The 22,537-nt window shown below is 36.0% G+C and overlaps 2 protein-coding genes across 6 annotated transcripts in view; both read left to right on the forward strand.

Annotated features, from left to right (window-relative positions):
* Nucleotides 1–22,537, forward strand: part of MRPL39 (mitochondrial ribosomal protein L39) — a 198,719-nt gene that overhangs the window by 151,127 nt on the left and 25,055 nt on the right. The window lies entirely within an intron of this gene.
* LOC141582055 (putative uncharacterized protein encoded by LINC00158) overlaps nt 1–22,537 on the forward strand; it is a 38,094-nt gene that overhangs the window by 2,008 nt on the left and 13,549 nt on the right. The window contains exon 2 of the mRNA XM_074389445.1: nt 1–22,537. This exon is cut by the window's right edge and continues 13,549 nt beyond it. Within this exon, the coding sequence (XP_074245546.1) occupies nt 1–108 (108 nt within the window). The 3' untranslated portion in view covers nt 109–22,537.

Genomic DNA, 22,537 nt, shown 5'->3' on the forward strand with positions numbered 1-22,537 from the left:
AAATATCACTCTGGAGACTGTGTGCAGATCAGATTTGGACGTGATCAAGACTGGAGGCAGGGATACCAGAGTTTTCTGTTAAAAACTGATTCATGCAAGAAAAGGTGACTCCTGAAATAAGACAGTGGTCATTTAGATGAAGAGAAAGAGAAGATTTGAGGAATACGTGGAAACAGAATTTACTGAATTTACTAGTTGAATTGAATGTGAAGAGGAGATGAATAAAGAGGAAAACACCCTCAAAGATGATCACGAATTTTCTGTCTTGATTGAGTGTTTGATCAAATGAGTGGCTACACAGGAGGAACAGTTTATTGTGAAAATGATGGGTTATCTCCACAGGACACCCAGACAGGGAGATTCAGGATTATATATATGGATCTGGAGCTCTACAGAGAGGTCCAAACTAAAGATAGGCTTCTGGACCTCATCAGCATTGAGGTGGTAGTTCAAGTTAGTAGAGAAGATGAGATCTTTTAGGGACAATGTGAAGAAAGAGAAAGGAGAGAATGAACTGAGAAACTTTAACATTTGGAGGACGGGTGGAGGAAGAGGAGCCTGTGAAAAGTACAGAATAGAATAAACCATGTAGATTGAAAGTAATCCGGGAATGACTATAGTCAATAAAACAAAGGGAGGTGAGAACAACCAGAAGGGATGAGGAGCGGTTTCACATTCTACAGAAAAGTGAAAAGGCTTGAAAAGAATCTTTTGGATTTAGCAACAGAATGATGATTGAGATAACATCTCTCTTCAGTTTAATAACTTTTGTTCCTCAAGCTCCTCATGGTGATAGGGCTTAATGTGGTTAGAATTGGCTCAGGAGAGAGGTGTAAGTTCAGGGTTTATGCATCACTCCAATATTCACAAAAGAGAAGAGATTTTTTTTTCTCTTTGAAATAAAATTATGAAAATAAACCTTACTTACTGTCCTTCTCTATTTGTGTACCCTACTCAAGGAAATCAAGGGATTTCTTTTCATTAGAAGGAATTGGCATAGGAGTAAGAATTTATCCCTTTCCACTTTCAGAGTCCCTCTGACCACAAACTATATAGCAAACATTGGATGAAGAATGTATATTTTCAGTATCAGAAGTTGTGGGTGTTCAAATTATGTGTTTGTAGATTAGTTTTAAGAACATAACTTCTGCCACTCAAAGTTAGAATTGTGTTCTTACTCCTTGTGACACTGAGCAATAAATCAGAAACAGAAATTTTCAGTGCATAAGCTTGAGTCAGATAGGTTTATGTTTGGATACCACCTCATGCTTTCTAGGAGATCATGGGGAATTAATTTATTTTAGTTCCAATTTCTTTGTAGGTGAAGTGGGAATGATGATATCTACTTTGTAAGATTTTCATAAGTATTTGAGGAGATAATGTACTTTCAGCATTTAAACAGTTCTTTGCAAAAATCACTGCTCTATAAATGTTAACCAGTATTGTTGTCATTCTAGTCTTTAAAGTCAACCTTTTTTCTCTGCTTTGGGACATATCCTTGATTGTGGCTTTTCAGACATTGCTCTCACACCTTGCCATACCCAACTCTTCTTAGAGTCCTCAGTCTTTCCTTTTTAAATTCTTTCTTGTTACCAGTCATGTCCAGGGAATACTTAAAACAAATCAATGTTTTTCTTTGGATATTTATGCCTATTTAATGAACTTAGAACTTATTTCTTTTCTTTCTTTTTCTTTTTCTTTTTTTTTAAAAAAAAGAAAAAAGAGAGAGAAAAATAAGAATAATAAAAAAGAATGAAAAAGAGGAAGAAAGAGGAAGATGAAGAGGGAGAGAGAACAGGAGTGTTGCTTTATTGCCTGGGCTAGAATGCAGTCTAAAAATGGGTATGCCTATAATTGTGTTTAGTAATGGAGACATGAAAAAAGTGAGGGAAGAAAATAACAAACAAGTAGCCAACCAATATTTCATTTAAACCTGTAAGTAGGTGTGATGTGGTACTGATAAGAGTGTATATTTTGTGTATTTAAAATGGAGAGTTCTATAAATGTTTATTAAGTTTACTTGTTCGGGATCTGATTTCAAGTCCTGGATATTGTTGTTAATTTTTTGTCTCATTGATCTGTCTAATATTGATGTTGAAGTCTCCCACTATTATTGTGTGGGAGTCTAAGTCTCTTTATAAGTCTTATATATCTGGGTGTTCCTGTATTGGGTGCGTATATATTTAGGATCATTAGCTCTTCTTGTTGCATTGATCCTTTTATCATTATGTAATGTCCTTCTTTGCCTCTTTTGATCTTTGTTGCTTTAAAGACTGTTTTATCAGCAAGAATTGCAGCTCCCGCTTTTTATTTATTTATTTATTTATTTATTTTTGCTCTCCATTTGGTTGATAAATCTTTCTCCATCCCTTTGTTTTGAGTCTTTGTGCATCCTTGCATGTGAGATGGATCTGGATGCATCATACCGCTGGGTTTTGGCTTTTTATCCAATTTGCCTGTCTGTGTCTTTTGACTGGGGGATTTAGTCGATTTAAATTTAGGATTAATAATAATATATGTGAGTTTAATACTGCCATTTGATGTTAGCTGGCTGTTTTGCTCATTAGTTGATGTAAATTCTTCATTATGTTGATGCTTTTTACTTTTTGGTATATTTACAGAAAGGCTGATACTGGTTGTTCCTTTCTATGTGTAGTGGTTCTTTCAGAAGCTCTTGTAAAGCAGGCCTGGTGGTAATGAAATCTCTGAGTACTTGCTTGTTCACAAAAGATTTTATTTTTCCTTCGCTTATGAAACTTAGTTTGGCTGGATATGACATTCTGGGTTGAAAGTTCTTTTCTTTAAGGATGTTGAATATCGGCCCCCACTCTCTTCTGGCTTGTAGGGTTTCTGCTGAGAGATTTGCTGTGAGACTGATAGGCTTCCGTTTGTGGGTAACCTGACCTTTCTCTCTGGTGCCATTAGCATTTTCTCCTTCATTTGAACCCTAGTGAATCTGACGATTATGTGCCTTGAGGTTGGTCTTCTTGAGGAATATCTTTGTGGTTTTCTCTGTATTACCTGGAGTTGAATATTGTCCTTCCTTGCTAGGTTGGGAAAGTTTTCTTGAATACTATCCTGAAGCGTATTTTCCAGCTTGGATTCATTCTCTTCGTCACATTCAGGTACACCTATCAAATGTAGATTAGGTCTTTTCACATAGTCCCATATTTCTTGGAGCCTTTGCTCATTCCTTTTTATCCTTTTTTCTCTAATCGTGTCTTCTCGTTTTATTTCATTAAGTTGGTCTTTGACCTCTGATATCCTTTCTTCTGCTTGATCAATTTGGCTGTTAAAACTTGTGCATACTTTGTGAAGTTCTCGTGTTGTGTTTTTCAATTCTTACAATGTGTAGTCTGTACTTACTCTCATTTTTTTCCATTTTGTTTTGTTTGTAAACTTCGAAATGAAATCTTAGCCTACTGAAACACAGACTCCTAAAATGGCTCACTGGTGACATATTACTCGTGAAAATAAATGACATTTAAAAATCTTCCACCTCTTGGGCCATTCAGCTGCATGTGATTTTCTTGACAACCTCGTCTTTGACAACCTTCTTATTCTTCTTTTGTGTGTCACCACAGCATCCTCAATCTTTTCTTCATTGGTCCCTCTTTTACCTCCCACATCACAGTCACTGGAGTTTCTCAAGGATTAGTCCACAGAGTTTTCTTCTCCTTTTACAGTAATTCCTTCATGGAGTTTTTTCCTACTTAGAGTTTTTCCCCATGATCTTGATGATGAAAAGCATCACATCTACATCTGTGTTCTGACTTTTTAACTTGTACTCAACCTCCAGATCTCCAGATATAAGACCCCTAAAATTCCTGTCATTGTCTCATTGCCTTCAGTAGATAAGCTCAACTTTCACCCCTTTTTTGAGCTTGACTATTTTTTCAGTCCACAAAGACTTCTACCCTTAAAACATTTTATTTAAAGACTGTACCATTCAGATTAGAATCTGTCTTAAACTATGTGAAAACCCTATCCTCCCTAGCTTCTATGTGCTTTGAGATCAGCGTCCACATTTACATTTCTTGTGTGAAACTCAAATACTTCACAATTAACTACTGTGTCCACCACTTTAAAAAGTCAGTGTTGTAGATGAAAAACAAAACATAGGTAAACGTCAGAGTAGAAATACTAGTACACCCCAGAGTGGTGTAATACTTATTTGGGAATTTGTATTTATTGTCAGACTGAAGTTTGCTTAATAATATTAATAAATATAATTATAAATGAGATTTAAGTATATTAAATATTGAGGGTCATATAAAGCAGACATACTAAACAAATGTTTTTTCTCTTTTTTTGTTAATTATTTGGCACTTCAACTTAGTATCATTTAATATATTTCTCCATAACTCTGGTTAAGAAATGAATAGGAAATTTTCAATGGAAGTATTAAATGCAGTATTTAGCAAATATTTTATGAGCCACAATTTGAAGAATGTTGTTAATTTTGAATATAATTATTTTCATTAAAATCTGGTAAATCCGATTTGTGCAGTGAATTGAAAAAAAATTCTTGGGTCATAAATTCTATGAAGAAATATTTTGCTTTGTGTGATATTGAACAAAGATTTCTTAAACTTTCATGTTTTTCATTTGAAAAGATCCAGACTAAATCTCAAATAAATGGTAGATTCAGTAAAATCAAACAAAACACTTTTTGTAACAGATCCACACAAAAAAAGGGAAGCAATTTTTTATAAATTTGAACAAAAGACTAAATTTCCCTTATTCCTACTTAGTACAAATCTCAATCTCAGTACATAGACTTGCTTTGTGTATTTTCTGGTTTAAAAAATGACTTAAATTCCATTCTGGATAGAAATACTTAGCAGGCCTCTTTACAGTGGTCAAATAATAATTTTGATACTATTTGGGGCTATATGTTAGAATATCGAAAGTCCAGTTTGAATTATTTTTGACAGCTGAGTCACCACAGTGATCCTGCAAATGACTTTTATTTTTTCATTTTTGATTTCTCTATCACAATTCAAATAAGGATTTTTGATCAGAAACTATACTAAATTACATGATAATGAGAAAAATTTTAAGTCAGAACAAGAGAAAGGTTGAAAACTAACAAAGTTTAGCAGAAATTTTGCCAAGAGAGAGATGAGGGCCAGATGTGATTGAGTTACAGTTGAGACAAGTCAACAGCATCAATGTTTTATCCTAGTGTATCCAAAAGAAATATGTCTCCAAGATGCCATATTTCTGCCTCCAGGTATCGGTTTCATTTGATGTGTTCCTACTGTGCTTTCATTTCTTCACTCCTTTATTCTATAAAAAATATGTGTATTACAATTTGCAATTGCAAAAATTTGGAATCAGCCTGAATGATAAACCGTGGAATACTACTCAGCCATACAAAGGAATGAAATAATGGCATTTGCAGCAACCTGGGTGGAACTGGAGATTATTATTCTAAGTGAAGTAACTCAGGAATGGAATATCAAACATCAATGTTTTCACTTATATGTGGGAGCTAAGCTCAGAGGATGCAGAGGTATAAGAATGATACATTGGACTTTGGGGACTGGGGGGAGATGGTGGGGGGCGAGTGATAACTGGACTACGTGTTGGGTGCAGTGTGTACTGCTCGGGTGATGGGTCCACCAAGATCTTAGAAATCACCACTAGAGAACTTATTCACATAACCAAATGCCCCCTGTTCCCTAAAAACCTATTTAAATAAAAAATTGACAAATTAAAAAAAGAAATAAAATGACTTAATCATAACCCCAAAACCAAATGCCCCAAAATACCAAATACGTGACCAGGTACCAATGACTGGCATTGCCTCTAAAGCATGTGAAGTTACAGTCCTGACTCTTGCTAAGTTCTTCTCATTCATCTTTACCCACGCCTTATTCCCAGATGGGAGTCACATGCAAGAATCACAAGATGTGAATGTGGGTTTTATCCTTTGGGGATTTTGGGATTCATGGAAGTTACAGTATTGGGAAAATATGTATCTGGCTTTTGAATCTATCATATTTCCTCTGTTGTCTCTATACTGGAAACACCAAGGAATTCAGGAAAAAAAGGTAGAACTTGGAAAGGCTGAAGCTCATTTAAAATAGATCAAGTCCTGGAGCAAGGGAAGATGCCCACTGTGAATTACAAGACTAGGCTAATGATGCTGTGATATACTTTTAGGTAATAGCTCAGATATATAAGGTGGGAGACTCTAAAGAAAGTTAGTGTAACTCTGTTTTATTATTCTTTTTCCTACTGTAATGAATCACCTGAGCTTCCCCTTTCAATTCATGGGGTAATCTTTAAATAACTATAGAAGAAGTGGCTTATGGATAGGTTCATTCTTTTCAAGATATTTTTATTCCAGCTGTACTTTTCTTAATATTCTGTCTTCTTTCTCTCTCTCTTTATCCTTTTTATTTACACTCTGCATATTTTAAAAGAGCGATTCATTTTCCTTATAAATAATTTAAAATCGTAGAGGTTTATAAATAAACACAAAAACAAACAATGGGATGGTGTCTCCTTTTATAGTTAGTCTTATAAAATTGTAGAGAAAAATGATTGGAAATAGATTGATTCCAAGAAGCTAGACATAGAACAGAAGAGAAGAGGATTTGCATGGTATTTTTGTATGACATCTAAAATCCAAGTTATTCTCACAGGGGCTTGTCAGTCCTAAAGAACATTCTCTACATAGAGAGGAAAGTCACTACAGCCAAAGTGGTAACCTCCTAAGGTATGTCCCCATGCCATCCCAGCTCTTTCAGGCTTCTCTGATCCAGCATAAGTTACAAAACTTACAATCAGCGGGGAATTACCTTATTTGAAGTCTTGTCACTTCAGTGACTTTCTAAATAGAAATGAGAGAACCCAGAAACATTTTGAAAAAATTTTTATTTCTTCCTGGCAATTGCATGTGTATTTTTTCCTGTATGTTATTTGAATGTGAGGAGCTGTCATTATCTTAGGAACAACAATGAAACAGTCTCTGGAAAATGGAATTTGATTTTGGGTAAACAACAGGAGAAATTTACTGTTTTTCTCCAGTAGCTCCACAATAAAAGGTATGTTCAATGTCATTGAGAAGAAAGGCTACAAATGCTGCTTTTTCTTCACAAGTATCCTTTAAAATAAATATAGTGAAGGCAAGATTTGAGTAATTAAGAGTAGAAAGTTGGCCTGTGCTTTGGTTTTCTTGATATTAAAAAAAGTGTATGCTAGGGATTGTCATCTAGAAATTTACTTCAAATTTCCACTGACTTTCTTATGTAGAAACAGATATATATTCCTTTTCTAAAAAGTGAAAAAGGGAAGTGACACAGAACAAATGTTTTAATGGTTCATTGATTATAGGACTGAAATAAGAAGACTACGAGTGTGGTATGTGTGTATGTAAAAGTGAACGAGAGAAAGACACAGAAAGAGATGTTTGAGGCAAAATGGAGAGTTTTTGGTAAATAAAAAGTATTTATCTATACTTAAAACATAAAAGCTTAAAATAATGCTAAGTAGAAAATAATAGGTATTAGAGAATACTAAGAAGAGAGAAATTGGTGGGGTAGGATATTTTCCATAACAATTTAAAAATGTTGTAACTACGTTTTTATTTCCTAAGCTTAAAGCTCTGTGATTACATATAACTGACATGAATAGGTTCTGATCAAACTTTGAACTAAAGCAATTCATTATTTAGATTTGATTTTTGTGTTTTTCTTCATCTAGCTACCAAGTTGATCACATTGTTGATAAAAAAGATTTAGTAAATTTAATGTAATCATTTATAGTAATATTAGATCAATGAATCAGATCAGAATAATTCTCTAAGATGGGTTAAAGTCATTTAAGTTAAATCTATTCAAACGTTTTTATTCCAATGGTACTTTTTCGATAGTCTTTTTTCTCTCTTGCTTTGTCATTTTAATTTAAATAATAAAAAATAGAGTGTTTAAAGGGACCATGTGAAGATACCAGTAAACATGAAACTATTCTTCTTATATTAGAATTGTTATTAGTACATTTGTATTCAAATAGAAAAATCAATTTCCCAGGATAAATCTTTCTTTGATATATAAATGGTTAACTATTAGACCTCATTTATGATGCTCAGAGATATATAACATATTAGTAAACTCAGGCATTGCTTTTCTTCCTTCCTTGTTCAGTTAGCTGTAGAATACAAAAAGAATGGTTTCATACTGACTGATTGCTGTCCTTCATTTTAATATATCTATAGACCTAGCATATGTTTTGAAACTTCAAAATGTTTTTCAATGTAACATAAATAGCAAATTTAATTTTGAACCTGTTGATATTTGGAATAAACAAGTAGCGCAATGTTTGACCCATAATAGACAGTCAATTAGTTTTTGTGGAAAGGGTGAACTCTTCAAGTTGACTGTTCTAGAAAGATTGGCTGGCTTAAATTTACTCCATGAAAGCAGACTGTTTTCCTAAATCTATATAGTATTTTGCAACTTCCTGCTATAATTCAGAACTAAACCAAGGCCTCTTAACTATAGATGTGTCTGAACCAGTCTATCATGAATTCAACAAAAATGCTTTTAAAATGGTCCAAGAATTATTTCTTTGGATAAGTATATGATATGCTGGTTTATATTTAAATTAAAAAATAGTTCAGACATATAAATTAAATGCTACCAAAGTATACAAAATTAAAAGTGAAAATAAAATACGTAACCTTAAAGCACATGGCTGTTGTTGAATTGGGAACGTGGACAAGCTACTGCGCTGTCGACAGTAATTGCCAAGGTCAGGTTCAATTAACAACCAATGCCATGAGCAGAGCATCAAAGCACCCACCTTCACAAAACACTTGCAGGCATGAAGAACCACGGGCACGTATTCAAGAAGAAGCTAATAACTTGAAGAGAAGCACAGAGACTCCCATAGTTCCCTTTATTTCCATATTGAGTGTGATGAATAAAGCCTTAATATTCAGAAATATCCAAATAATTCTAATAAACTACTCAAAACATATTTTTGGATTATGGAAACACATACAAAATGATTTTTTTCCTGAAACATCAATTCTCTGTGGTTTCAGGGAAGATAAATATTAAGTGTCTTAGAGATATAGTATGAAACCTCCTGGGTTTCATGTTTGCCCTGAATTGATGAATCTGTCTTTACTAATAAGAAATGCTTTTAATATTCTCGTAGATTATAGAATTTAAAGAGATTATACACATCACTCCTTCCTTCATTCTTTAAATCATTTACCAATTAAGGAGGGTCTCTAAAGTTAATATGGGAGTGAGAATTAAGAAAGACAGAAATAGCCTGTCTTCATGGGATGAAACATGAAAAAGTTGTTACACCTAAAGATTGTTAAGAAAAAAAAGCTATCATCAGATCCAAAAGTTTATAGGAATGTTTCAGTTAGGAGGAATAAGTTCTATTTTACATCATAATGAATGTAGTTAGTAACAATATACTGTACACTTGAAAATTACTGAGTGTGAGGTAATGCATATGTGAATTCATTTGATTTAGCCATTCCATAAAATTAACCATGTTTTATACTATGCATATATAAAATTATTGTCAATTCAAAAACAGTTGGAAGAAACAAATGCGAAAAAAGAAGCACACAGCATGTTGGTTTGTTTTTTTCTGTGGTCTTTTTCATGTTCTTCTATGCACCTGTGATGCCCTCTTCAGGCATTCATGTTCCACTTTCTAGTCTGAGCTCAAGGAGCCATGTCTGTCTTTTTCTAGTGCTTTGTGCCTGTATATGTATCTCTTTCATTGCCTTCACTATGCTATTAAAATTGATCTTTTTATATGTCTGTTTCTGTCAGTGAATTACATACTTCTTGAGTGTGGTGACGGATATTATCTTTCAACCGTAGTCAGAATGGTGCAATTGAAAAGTGGGTTAGTTGATTTGCTGAAGATTGAATTCTTGGGAGAAGGCATGATGAAGAAGAAAAGCTTCACTTCTCTGGAGATAGGAAGGCTGAATTCTACTCTGAGGCTGCCACTTCCAAGTTCGTAGGCACTGAAAAGCAGGACACCGTGTGAACTTGTGTGGCCACTTGCAGTGCTGAGCTGTGGCAGATGCTTTCGGTACTTCGCGTATCTTCCTCTAGGACCCTCTCCGATTTCAGCCACTGTGTCAGTGGACAATCGCTGAGAGTTCAGACTCATCTCTAGCTGGCAGCTGTCACCTGTTTTTCTGGGATTTGGCTCGGGAAAGTGCACACTGGAAGGGGCAGTGATTTTTATCTTGGGGCATTCATAAACCAATGACAACGGGAAGCAGTTGGAGAAATTTTTCAGCCTCTTGTCTTTTGTGAGAAGAGGGAGAAGTGGAAGGGGTATGACTCTGAAGTGTGTTTGGTTTGCGTCTCAGAGGACCTGGCAGAAACAAACCCACATTTGTAACACAGCCTTATGTTTCCTTTTCTTCTTCTTCTTCTACTCATTTATTTCCGCTTCCCGGTATCTCCTTCCAAGTAAACCACCTGCACCCGAGTCTAAGTCCTTGTCTTAGGCTCTGCTATTGGGAAGACTCAAACCAAGACTCCAGCCTAAGTGGCAGGGCTCTTAAGTGGTAACCTAATAAGGCCAGTACTTTTCTGTTTTGTTTCCACGTAACAGGCAATATTTTCCTCCCAGCCTGTGCATGCATTTTCTCATTGATGGTTAGGTCTAGCCAAGGACAACTTGACTGACATTTTTTTTTTGTTGTTGTTGTCGTCTTAGAATATCTTCCCTCTATTTACTAGGCAAGATTTATGTAATTTTTGTATTTGTCCCATTTGTTAACAGGGAACCCTGAGCAGAACACATGCACAAACTCATGCAATACCCTAAGGGACCAGGTTCCCCACATGTACTTGGAAATTTTCAGGATGCTCAATAAGTTGCAAGATTTCAAAAATATTTAAGAAGAAGAAATTTGTGAGCCAAGTGATTCAGCCTTCTGAGGTTACACCGTCCTTTCAAATACAAATTCAATAAATGATTCCCTCCTCCACAAATTCAATAAGTGATACAGTTGGCTAATACCCTTTCTCATATTTCCCTAAGTAAATGAGTGAAAAGAAGTGGGTACAAGATGCTCTTGGCTTATTTATTCTCCCATTTGACATAATTCCTAGTATCATTTCCTATTTTATGTTCTTTAGCTCTGGATCTGTTATTCTCCTGGTACCTGTCTCCTGCCTATACCAATTCATTTCAAGCCAGAAGGCAGTACCTTTCCTTCAATGCTTTCTGTATCATCAACCCAGGGCTGTTACAGAGAACTTACTTTACCTGAAGGCTTGATCATACAGCACAAATAAGGAAACAACCCCAAAAAGTATAAGTGAATCGCCTTTCCTAAGTTCATCAGCCATTTCTGCTCTAGGGGACTCATATTTTTTATGCTTTTTTTTTCTTTGCCCCTAGCCTGCTACTATTTTTGTAGGCCTGCTTTTTCATGCCACAGTCTTTTTCCCCCTTCAAGTCCTTAAATTCACCTCCCACCCATCTCAGACAAAACCTTTTACAGCACACATTATTACAGCATGTGGAACTTACTGATCATTTGTTAAATGGAACAATTTAGCTATTTAGCTTCCTTTGTGTCAACCTTCTCATTCCAGACTCTGCCCTAGACATTGCCTTTTGTAACAAAAAGTCCCAATAATATGTTCTCTCCAACAAACTTCCAGTTGGCAATGCACATTTAACAATTCAAGAAACAGTAGAAACTTTGAAAATCATAGCTCTTCTTTAACTGTTTGAAGATAAAATTCTTAGGTGGTCTCGAGGTCAAAGCATTACTCATGACTGCTCTGTCAGGGGCTTTGTCAGAGGAAGCAGAATGGTGGCAGTTCTTTACCCTTTCTTGGAATATAAAACCTGAGGGTCATAGCTGCCCCACCTGCCTCCCTCTCCTCCGCAGTCAAACACAGACTAGGCTGACTGATTTTGGGTCAGTCCTATTGACAGCTCCACTTTATGCCTCTAGTGGATTTCTCCGGTTTGCACCATGGTCAGGGACCAGAATAAAAGAAAGTGAACTGGGAAATTTTTAGGGTCAGAAAAGCAATTTTAAACTCATACACACTTTATCAAAATCTATTTTCTTTTCTTTTTTTGAGACAGAGTTGCACTTTTTCACCCAGGCTGGAGTGCAATGGAGCGATCTCTGCTCATGGCAACCTCCGCATCCCGAGTTCAAGCGATTCTCTTGCCTCAGCCTCCTGAGTAGCTGGGACTACTGGCACGTGCCACCACATCCGGCTAATTTTTGCATTTTTAGTAGAGTCGGGGTTTCAACATGTTGACCAGGCTGGTCTCGAACTCCTGACCTCAAGTGATTCACCCGCCTCGACCTCCCAAACGGATTCCAGGCATGAGCCATTGCAGCTGGTCAAAATCTATTTTTTTGAGTTGGGCTTAGGCTGTGGCACTGACTGCTGTCAGACTGCTGCATCATGAAACTAATAGAGTTTTTCTAAAATTCAGCAGGGATGCTAGAGCCAGGCTTTAACTTCTGAGGCTGTGTGGGGTGGAAAATGCAGGGAGCTAGTATTGCTGACTTAACAGTGTTACTCAGATCTTCAGATTCTTTCTCTGAATACTTTTTCTAGACCCAATATCTTTCTCCCTCCTTTCTGAGACTAATCAGTGACACAGATATTAGATATTTTGTGATTGTCCCATAGGTCCCTGAGGCTCTGTTCAGTTTTTTCCAGTCAATTTACTTTTTGTCGCTTAGGTCAGAAAAGTTCTATTTTGCAGTTTCACTGATTCTTCTGTTGTCTCCATTCTGCTGTTGAGACCATCCATTAATTTCCTTTTTTAGGTATAGTATTGAATTTCAATTCTAAAATTTCCTTCTGGGTCTTCTGTATGTCTTCTAACTCTTCACTGAGACTTTGCTTTTCTTTTGTCTTATAAACACATTCATACTTGTTTGTTGAAGGTTTTTTATAATTGCTATTTTAAAATTATTGTCAGATATTTCTGCCCTTTTTGTCATTTTGGCATTGGTGTTTGTTGATTGTTTTTTCTCATTTATGTTGAGATCTTCCCAGTTCCTAGTATGATAAGTGATTTTTTAATAGAAACCTGGACATTTAGGGTATTATGAGACTCTAGATTTTATTTAAATCTGTTATAACAGGCTTCTTCTGGTAATCCTTTGGTGAATGAAAGGGGCACTCCTTATTTCCATGCGGGGCTAGAAATACCAAAGTCCTGGTTCCCCAATGAGCCTCCATTGACTCCCGCAGATCGACAATTCTTATTACTGCTGAAGACTCCTGCAGATCGACAATTCTTATTACTGCTGAATAGGCAGGAGACTTTAGGCTTTTCCCTGGCTCTCTGTGACATCACCCTGGCTTGGAGAGACAGGAGTGGCTCCACTGTCACCGTGAAACAAGGATGTCCTTTTTACCACTGAGCATGTTCTAAGTTTTCTCTACAGCTCCTCTGTTGATAATCTAGAGGGGACTGGAGGAGTGATGCTGGAACACCTCAGAGATGAAGGTGAGGTCTTCCCATTGCCTGGCCTGCGGGGGGACTGGGGAGGGATAATATTAGGAGAAATACATAATATGGATTATGGGGGGATGGATGCAGCAAACCACCAAGGCACGTGGTGGTTGCCAGTGCACATTTAGTGATCCAAGAATCGGTAGAAACTTTGAAAATCACAGCTCTTCTTTAACTGTTTAAAGATAAAATTTTTAGGTGTCCTTTAACTTGTAGCTGGCAGGAAAGCAGGAGGAATAGGGAAAACGATGTCTACTTCATATTTCCAGCAGTGAGAATCTCTGATGTATTTAAGATAGAGGATTTTAGGATAGAGTAGCATTAGAGCTCTGAAGTGTGCCACTAATCTAACCAGTCTTCAGAGCTGTAGTGACTCACTGGGCTCTGACCACACTCTCACTGGCTGGTTACGTGATCTAGTCTACCCCTGAGCCACAAGGTGTCTGGCTGCAGAAGAGGTGGTGCCTTTTTCTGCCTGGTTTCTACCATATTCCAACCCACACTTCCAGTCTTTCTACCCTTTATTGTTAGATATGTGTCTTTTCACTTACTTTCTCTATGTATTTCCCAATGTCTGGTCTAGCTCTATGTTGAAAAATTGAATAAAAATTTTCTGTAGTCTAACAAATGAGTACCAAAAGGGATAAAATAATCATAATTATGCCATTATTTGGCAGGTTTGTTCATATCAAATTTAAATTTATTATTTAGTAATTTCTCCTTTTCCCCCTTTTAAGTGGGATTATTTAATCTTTTCTAAAAACAGAAAAGTAATTTTTCCTAAAAGAAAAAGTTCTGATTCTCTTCATAAGAAAACTTGTGTGTGTGTGTATGTGTGTGTGTGTTATGTTGCTAAATAGTAGAGAAATACAAAATAATGTTGAAAGTAATACATACAGAAAAAATCTCAGTTCAAATACTGTCTTTGTGTTATTAGAAAATGGTTTGCATAATTGTTTTTAATTCCAAATGCCACAGTATTCATAATAATTACTGTTTCTTCCCGTGGTATTGAGAATTAAGAAAGGTCAGACAGAAAGAATGCAAAATAGAATGGTTACTAATGCAGAAAGTGTGTTTAACTCCAGAATCCTAATATCAGTTAAACTAATATTATGGCTTCATGATTTTGTTTAAAAATTAATTTCCCTCTCTAAAGTGATCGACAAGCTACTTTTTGCTACCAGCCATGTCTCAGTGGATATGAACTGACTGGAAACTTTGAACATCCATAAAAATGTTTACTGAATTTTTGAATAATAAGGTTATCCAGCAAACAATAAGCAAGCACATGTTCATGTTTGTTGAGCAGTTGTCTCAAGTTGAGCTATGAATTTTGGCTAGAAAATTCAGGAGAAAGAGCAAAGTGTGCTATGTTGTTTGCATTGATTATACATCCATAAATAATAAAAAACAAACCAATCAACCAACCAAACAAACCCTAACTGAAAACACATTGAACATATGACAAGTTTATTCAATATTAGAACAAAAAACCATGACAACTGTGTGTTAAATACAATTCTTTTCTAAGGAGTTCATGTTCAGCTTTTCTCTGTGCAACTTTTCCCTTCATGCTTGGTTGGAATAGCTTAAGGGAAAGAAGGGTGATATATGAGTTTCTACTATTCCTTCACTTATGAAGGAAATCTGACCTTGTGGAAAGACTGTAGGGTTCATACTCTCCAACTGCCTACTGAATCAGAAAATCCCTTCTCAAGATCATGCTTATCTCCACTAGAGCAGAGGCTGGGAACGGCTCTCATTTGAATAGATGACACTTTTTTTGTTAGCTTCTGATTGTTAAAATCATCCCTTATATTGAGCCGAATTTTTCATCTCTGTTCTAGTTTTGTCTTGTGCAGCAAATCTCTTCCAATATCTCTTCTGTATGATGGGCTTTATTTACTATTTTACATGTACACATGTTTTAAATTCAATTATTTGAGAATTAGTTGCTTTAGCTTTACATACTTCATGACACTTCACTCTTACATAAATGAATATCTCAGAAGAACAAGAAGATTCTTCTCATCTCCACAATACAATCATCACACTCAAGACATTTAAAATGAACATAATACCATTCTCTAATATATAGGCTTTTAAAAAAAGTTCTTCAATTGTCTCTGTACAGTCTTTAAAATGTATTTTAATTTTACTTTTAATTAACAAATGATATAAGTAATTGGCATATATTGTATATTTATGGGATCTTGATGTGATGTTTCAATATTCATTTACATTGTGAAATGATCAAATCAAACCAATTAACAAATTCATCACCTCACATACTTATAACAAATTCATCACCTCACATACTTATCATACTTATGAGAACATTTAAATTCTACTCTTTTAGCAATTTAAAAATGTACAACACATTGTTATTTTTTATAATCACCATTTTGTGCAATAGGTTACTAAAGCTTAGTCATCCTATCTAACAGAAATTTTTATCCTTTAATAAACGCATATAATAGCTTTAAATGCTTTTTTCTTCTGTAGGATTTCTTCAGTAGTCTATTCATTATTGACAGCACTTGTAGATGCTTACCATCATAATAACCTCCTTCCTTCAGTGTTCCCTGTTATGGATAGAATGTTTGTGTCTAACATTCGTATTTTAAAATCTAACCCACAATGTGATGGTGATATAGTTTGGACATTTGTCCCCAACCAAATGTCATGCTGAAATGTAATCCCCAATGCTGGAGCCTGGTGGAGGTGTTTGGATCATGGGGGTGGATACCTTATAAATGTCTTGGGCCATCCCCTTGGTGATAAGTGAACCCTCACACTGAGTACACATGAGATCTGGTGGTTTACAAGTGTGCACCCCCTGCCTCCCCACCGACTTCCCACTCTCAAACTCTTTCTCCCACTCTGGCCATGTCAGAGGCCTGCTCTTGCTTTGCCTCCTGCCATGAGTAAAAGTTCCCCAAGGCTTCCCAGAAGCCAAGCAGATGCCAGAGCCGTGCTTCTTGTATAGCCTGTAGAATTCTAAGCCAATTAAGTGTCTGTTCCTTATAAAGTATCCAGTCTCAGGTTTTTTTTTTTTTTTTTTTTTTTTGAGACAGAGTCTTTCTCTGTCACTAGGCTGTAATGCAGTGGCATGATCTTAGCTCACTGCAATCTCTGCCTCCAGGGTTCAAGCGATTCTCCTGCCTCAGGCTCCCAAGTAGCTGGGACTACAGCCATGTGCCACCACACCCAGCTAATTTTTATATTTTTAGTAGAGATGGGGTATGGCCATGATGGTCTTGATCTCTTGACCTTGTGATCCACCTGCCTCATACTCCCAAAGTGCTGGAATTACAGGCTTGAGCCACTGAGCGCAGCCTCAGGTATTTCTTTATGGCGATGCAAGAATGGCTTCACACAGATAGTATTTGACGGTAGAATCTTTGGGAGGTAATTAGGTCATGAGGGTGGAGCCCTCACAAATGGGATTAGTGTCCTTTTAAGAAGAGGGCAAAGAGCTACTTGCTGTCTTCCCACCATGTGAGGATATAACCAGGAGCTGGAAGTCTGCAACCCAGAAGAGGATCTTTGTTAGAACCCCACTATAATTGGACCCTGATCTAAGACTTCCAGCCTCAAGAATGTTTGTTATTTAAGTACTAGTCTATGGCATTTTATTACAGCAGCCCAAACTGACTTAGTCTATGATATTTTGTTACAGCAGCCCAAACTGACTAAGATATTCCCTATATTACAAAAACACCTACTAAACTGTGATAGAAATATCAATTTAAGAAAATTTCAATTCAGTACAATTCAATCCAACAATTCAGGGAACAATTATCAAGCACTTATAATTTGCCAGGCAGTCTGTTAGGCCCTGGAGCTATGTCAGTGAACATGACAGACGATCTCCAACTTTCTTCCTGAAGATCACAGTCAGCTAAGACAGTCATTCAATAAGTGATTACAACTGTGATGAGCGTTGCAAAAGAGGTTGCAAAGTTGTCTAAAGCAAGGGGAATTTAATCCTGGAGAATTATGGAAGCCCTCTATAATGAGAAGATGTGAAGTGAAGACTTGAGACATGAGTAGAAATTAGAGGGATTTCTAATACAAATTTTAGGGCTAACTTACCTTAGCCTTTGGGAAATTTACTTAGCCTTTCCAAGTCCATGCTTTCTGTCTGTAAAAAGGGGATTATGATGCTGAATTTGCATGTTTTTATGTTTGTGAAGAAGAGATAGTCCTTGTAAAGCTCCTAGTATGGTTGATGTACAATAAATGATAGTTCATATAAAAGACTTTATAGGGTGGGCGTGGTGGCTCACGCCTGTAATCCCAGCACTTTGGGAGGCAGAGGCAGGCAGATCACAAGGTCAGGAGTTTGAGACCAGCCTGACCAACATGGTGAAACCCTGTCTCTACTAAAGATACAAAACAATTAGCTGGGAATGATGGCAGGCACCTGTAATCCCAGCTATTCAGGAGGCTGAGGTAGGAGAACTGCTTAAACTAGGGAGGTGGAGGTTGCATGAGCTGAGACCACTGCACTCCAGCCTGGGCAACAAAGCAAGACTTTGTCTCAAAAAAAAAAAAAAAAAAAAAAAAAAAAAAAAAAAAAAAAAAAAAAAAAGAAAAGAAAAGAAAAAGAAAAAAGACTTAATAGAACACAGGCCTTGAAGGGCAGAGAGGCTTTTATGCTGTCATGCTTTGCATAGAATAGTTCTCTAAGATGCAGGAGTAAAAGAAAGGTGAAATGCACACTGTGAACAAAAATATATGAAGCTACAGAACGTATGTCAGGGAAGATGATGACAAGTTGGGTTCGTATGTCAAGTAGGAAAGCTTAACTGTGTTAATATTAGGAAAATCTGGGAATCAGATATGTGGAAGTTAACTCATACCCCGTAATTCATGATATAAAGGTTAATTATATTTTCTATTATAACAGATACAGATTTCAGTCCAAATTAAACCAGGTGTGTAATAAACATTATTTTTCTACATATCATTCACATTTTTCATTGAATCCTCCATTTCCCCTGGATATCAGACACCAAAATCTTTCTTTTCCCTGGGCTGTGTTTAACTTCAAGGGAGACTTATGTAATTGCAAGATATTGCATGACTCATCTTCTCATTGAGCCATCTGTCCACAGATACTGCTAACCAATTCATGGTGCTGCTTGGTCTTTGCTCACCAATCCATGCAGTAAACTGTTGAGACAGTGCTCATTCTTGTCTACCTTGGACTTCAGGTCTAATGGGTCACTGCTACTTTCATGCTAGGCTTGAAAACTGGGACCTCATTCTATTTCTTCCATGCTATTCTCTGGCCAGGGATTTATCCTGGGACTTATCTATGACTCTGTTTGCCTTGATGTGGAATGTGTGGCTTTATCACTTCTCTGGGTTTATTATCTAAGAAGATGGGCAAATACCCAAATTTATTCTCTGGCTTTAATACCACATTGAGGCCTTGCCCCTCCACTGAAATTCTAATCTTGAAAGTAGAGTCAATGTTCTATCTCTATACACCTTAGTTTGTTTTTCTTCTGCTGTTCCCTAATAGAGTCCATTTTTAGTCTGATGGGAAAATTCCTTCCTGTTCACATCTTGATAATTTCCTCCCAAATTCATTTGTGCCCCTTAAAATAACCCCTTTTTAGCTTTGAGATTTTGGAAACATATAAATCAGAGACTTAGAGGAAGTTTCTTTTTTGCACCCTACCCTGTCACACCTGCATCCTCAGGAAAGAACTCAGAATGGACTATTTGCCTGAATTGGCTGAACAGGTAGGAAAGGGAAAATGGGAAATTTAGGGAAAAATAACTTGTAATTCAACATTTGGTGACAATGACAATACATTGCCTTACCTTACAACTTGCTATACAATTGTAAATTGATAAAGACCCTATATTGGTCCTTTCACTTTGGTCATTTTCCTCCAGCAGTCCACCTCAGTACATTTTTACTCATTTACATTATTCATTTTCATGTCTTGGAAAACATTTCTATACAAATTCCTACAGCTCAACTGATGAAAATTTAGATTAGTTGGCAGAAATGTTAGTGTCTGGCAATCACAATTCTGAGACTGTAGTGGCAACATTTTAAGATGGTCGTGTGGGTCTTGCAGTTCATTTTACAAAGGAGACTACTTCAACCCAGACTCTTTTCCCCTGGAAGAGTTTTGGAAAATCAATATTTATTCTTGCCCAAGTTTCTTGGTCACTTCCCAATGGCGTAAAATCACTTTTGAAAGTTGTATAGCATATACTATCTTAATATTTTGGTTAATATAAATATTTTATTCAAAAGTTACTGATTCTACTGCCTTGTGTTGTTAAGCTGATTTTTTTTCATTTTTTTGCATGCCAATTTTTTACTAGTACTATTTCTTAATATTACATGTTTACCTGTAACATGCATTTTTAACTATTTTCATATAGTGTCAATGGAAAGATGCACATTTTGTACCTTGCGCTTTTTTTTTTTTTTTTTTGGTGGGAAATATGCAGTGTGACCCAGTTGTTTCCCATCATTTCATTGTGTTGACCTAGGAATGTTGGTCATATCAAACATTAAAAGTGACCACTTTTAAAATTAAAATTAACTTTTAAGTGTTTATAAGAGTATAAGCATTTAAAATAACTTAATGCTATGAGGCGATCTGAAATTTGTAATATTTTTGTCATGGACTGTACTGCTCCTAATTATTGTAATAAAAATATTTATGGAAAAATTTTTTTCAATATAAGAATAAATTAACAGGTTGGTAGATTTCCATTTTCAGTCAGTGCCTTCATAGAAATACATTTCTGATCTAGCTATATAAAATAAACAACATAGATGAGTTCATTTGGAAGGAGATTTTCTATTTATAAGTGCTTGTATTCTCCAGGCAGTTTCTCTAGTAGATATCCTCTCCACACTGGCCTTAAGATAATTTAGCATCCCCCAGAGATACCTGTGGGATCTGTTCTAACACCAGGATTTTCAGTGACACAACACAATACAGTATGGGATTGGCAAGGTGATGACTCATGACATGAGTATTTAATATTGCTTTCCTAAATGTCCAAATACTTAGACAAATATATTCTAGGTTTTGGACATAAATCTTCAGTACTGCATAGAGGAATTTATAATTAAGAGTAGTACTACCCTTTGGGAGGAGTTATACATATATTCTGACTGGGTATGATGTGATTCTTGAATAATTGATATCTTGGGGCCATCTGGCATTTTGTGGCTAGTCACTGCATCGGTACCATATGGTGAAGTGTCAGGGCAGGAAACTGTGGTTTATTTCATTTGCTTTGATAACAAAAACTCAGAAGTCAGTAACTGTTTGACAATCTTGAAAGTGTCCTCAAGTTGCAGAGCAATGAAATAATGAAAGGGTTAGACAATAAAATAATGAAAGGGTTGAACAAAAATGAATGTTTGTGTGTGTGTGTGTGTGTGCATGTGTGCATGCAACACATAGAGTTGCCCCAAGGATATGTGAAGACCTGATTTTGTTTCTGGAGCAAATCAATTATAGTTGGTGTTCCTATTAGGGGTAAGAGTGAAATAATTCAACCAGACAAACATTTTGAAAGATCATAATTTCATTTTTCTGTTTCTACATGATGTGTAAAAGTGAGGGTGACCTCATGAACTCTGTCTCTGAGTGCATCCATTATTAGTCTTGCAGTTAGGATGATTCACCTAGGGTTTCATAACAGGAATCCCAGATATCAGGGCCTTCAAACAGAAGCATTGAAGCATTCCAGAGGATGCAGAATTTCCAGACCACTTAACCTAGAGTGCCTCTCAGTAGGTATCAGTTTGAATGTTTGTAGTACATCTGTAATGATCAAAATCATTGCTACATTTGGACCAGAACTTTAAATACAGGTCTTACCATGTTATTGTATTTATTTTAAATTTATTTTTCAAGTTTTATAATATTTCAAATTGACAAATTTGCATATATTTATGGGATATAGTATGATGTTTCCATGCATACATAGTGGAATGATCAAATCAGGATAACTAACATATCGATCACAAGTATTTATAATTTCCTTGTAATGAGAATCCTCTTTTCTAGCTTTTTGAAATTACAATACCTCAATATTATTGTTATTAATATTAACTGTAGTTACTGTTACTGTACCAGAATACCAGAACTGATTCCTCCTATATAACTGAAGCATTGTACCCATTGACCAACTCTCCACATCCACACCATCCCTCCATCCCCTGCCTGTAAAACCACCATTCTCTGCTTCTAGGAGTTCAACTATTTCAGATTCCACATGAGTGAGATCATATGGTATTTGCTTCCCTGCATCTGGCTTATTTCATATAACATAATGTCCTTTAGGTCCATCCATGTTGTCAGAAATGATATAATTTCATTTTTTTAAAAAAGGCATATAAACATAACTGGGTTTGCTGGATTATAGAGTACTTTTATTTTTAGTTTTTTTGAGGAACCTCCATATTGTTTTCCAAAATAGCTGTACTAACTTACAATACTGCCAACAGTAGTATTGTATAAGTGTTTCACATCCTCCTCCACACTTTGTGGGTACATAGTACGCATGTATATTTCTGAGGTCCACGAGATGTTTTGATACAGGCATGCAATGTAAAATAATCACATCATGGAGAATGGGGTATGCATCCCCTCAAGCACTTATCCTTTGAGTTACAAACAATCCAATTGCATTCTTTAAGTTATTTTAAAATACATAATTCAGTTATTAATGACTGTAGTCTCCCTATTGTACTATCAAATAGTAGGTCTTATTCATTTTTTCTAAATTTTTTGTGTCTATTAACCATCCCCACCTGCCCCCACAACCTCTCACTACTGTTTCCAGCCTCTGGCAAACCATCCTTCTACTGTTTATGTCCATGAGTTCAATTGATTTGATTATTAGATCCCACAAATAAGGGAGAACATGTGATATTTGTCTTTCTGTGTCTGGCTTATTTCACTTAATGATCTCCAGTTCCATCCATGTTGCAAATAACTAGATTTCATTCTTTTTTTAATGG

Source organism: Saimiri boliviensis, chromosome 18 (assembly GCF_048565385.1).
Source record: "Saimiri boliviensis isolate mSaiBol1 chromosome 18, mSaiBol1.pri, whole genome shotgun sequence".
Classification (NCBI taxonomy): Eukaryota; Metazoa; Chordata; class Mammalia; order Primates; family Cebidae; genus Saimiri; species Saimiri boliviensis.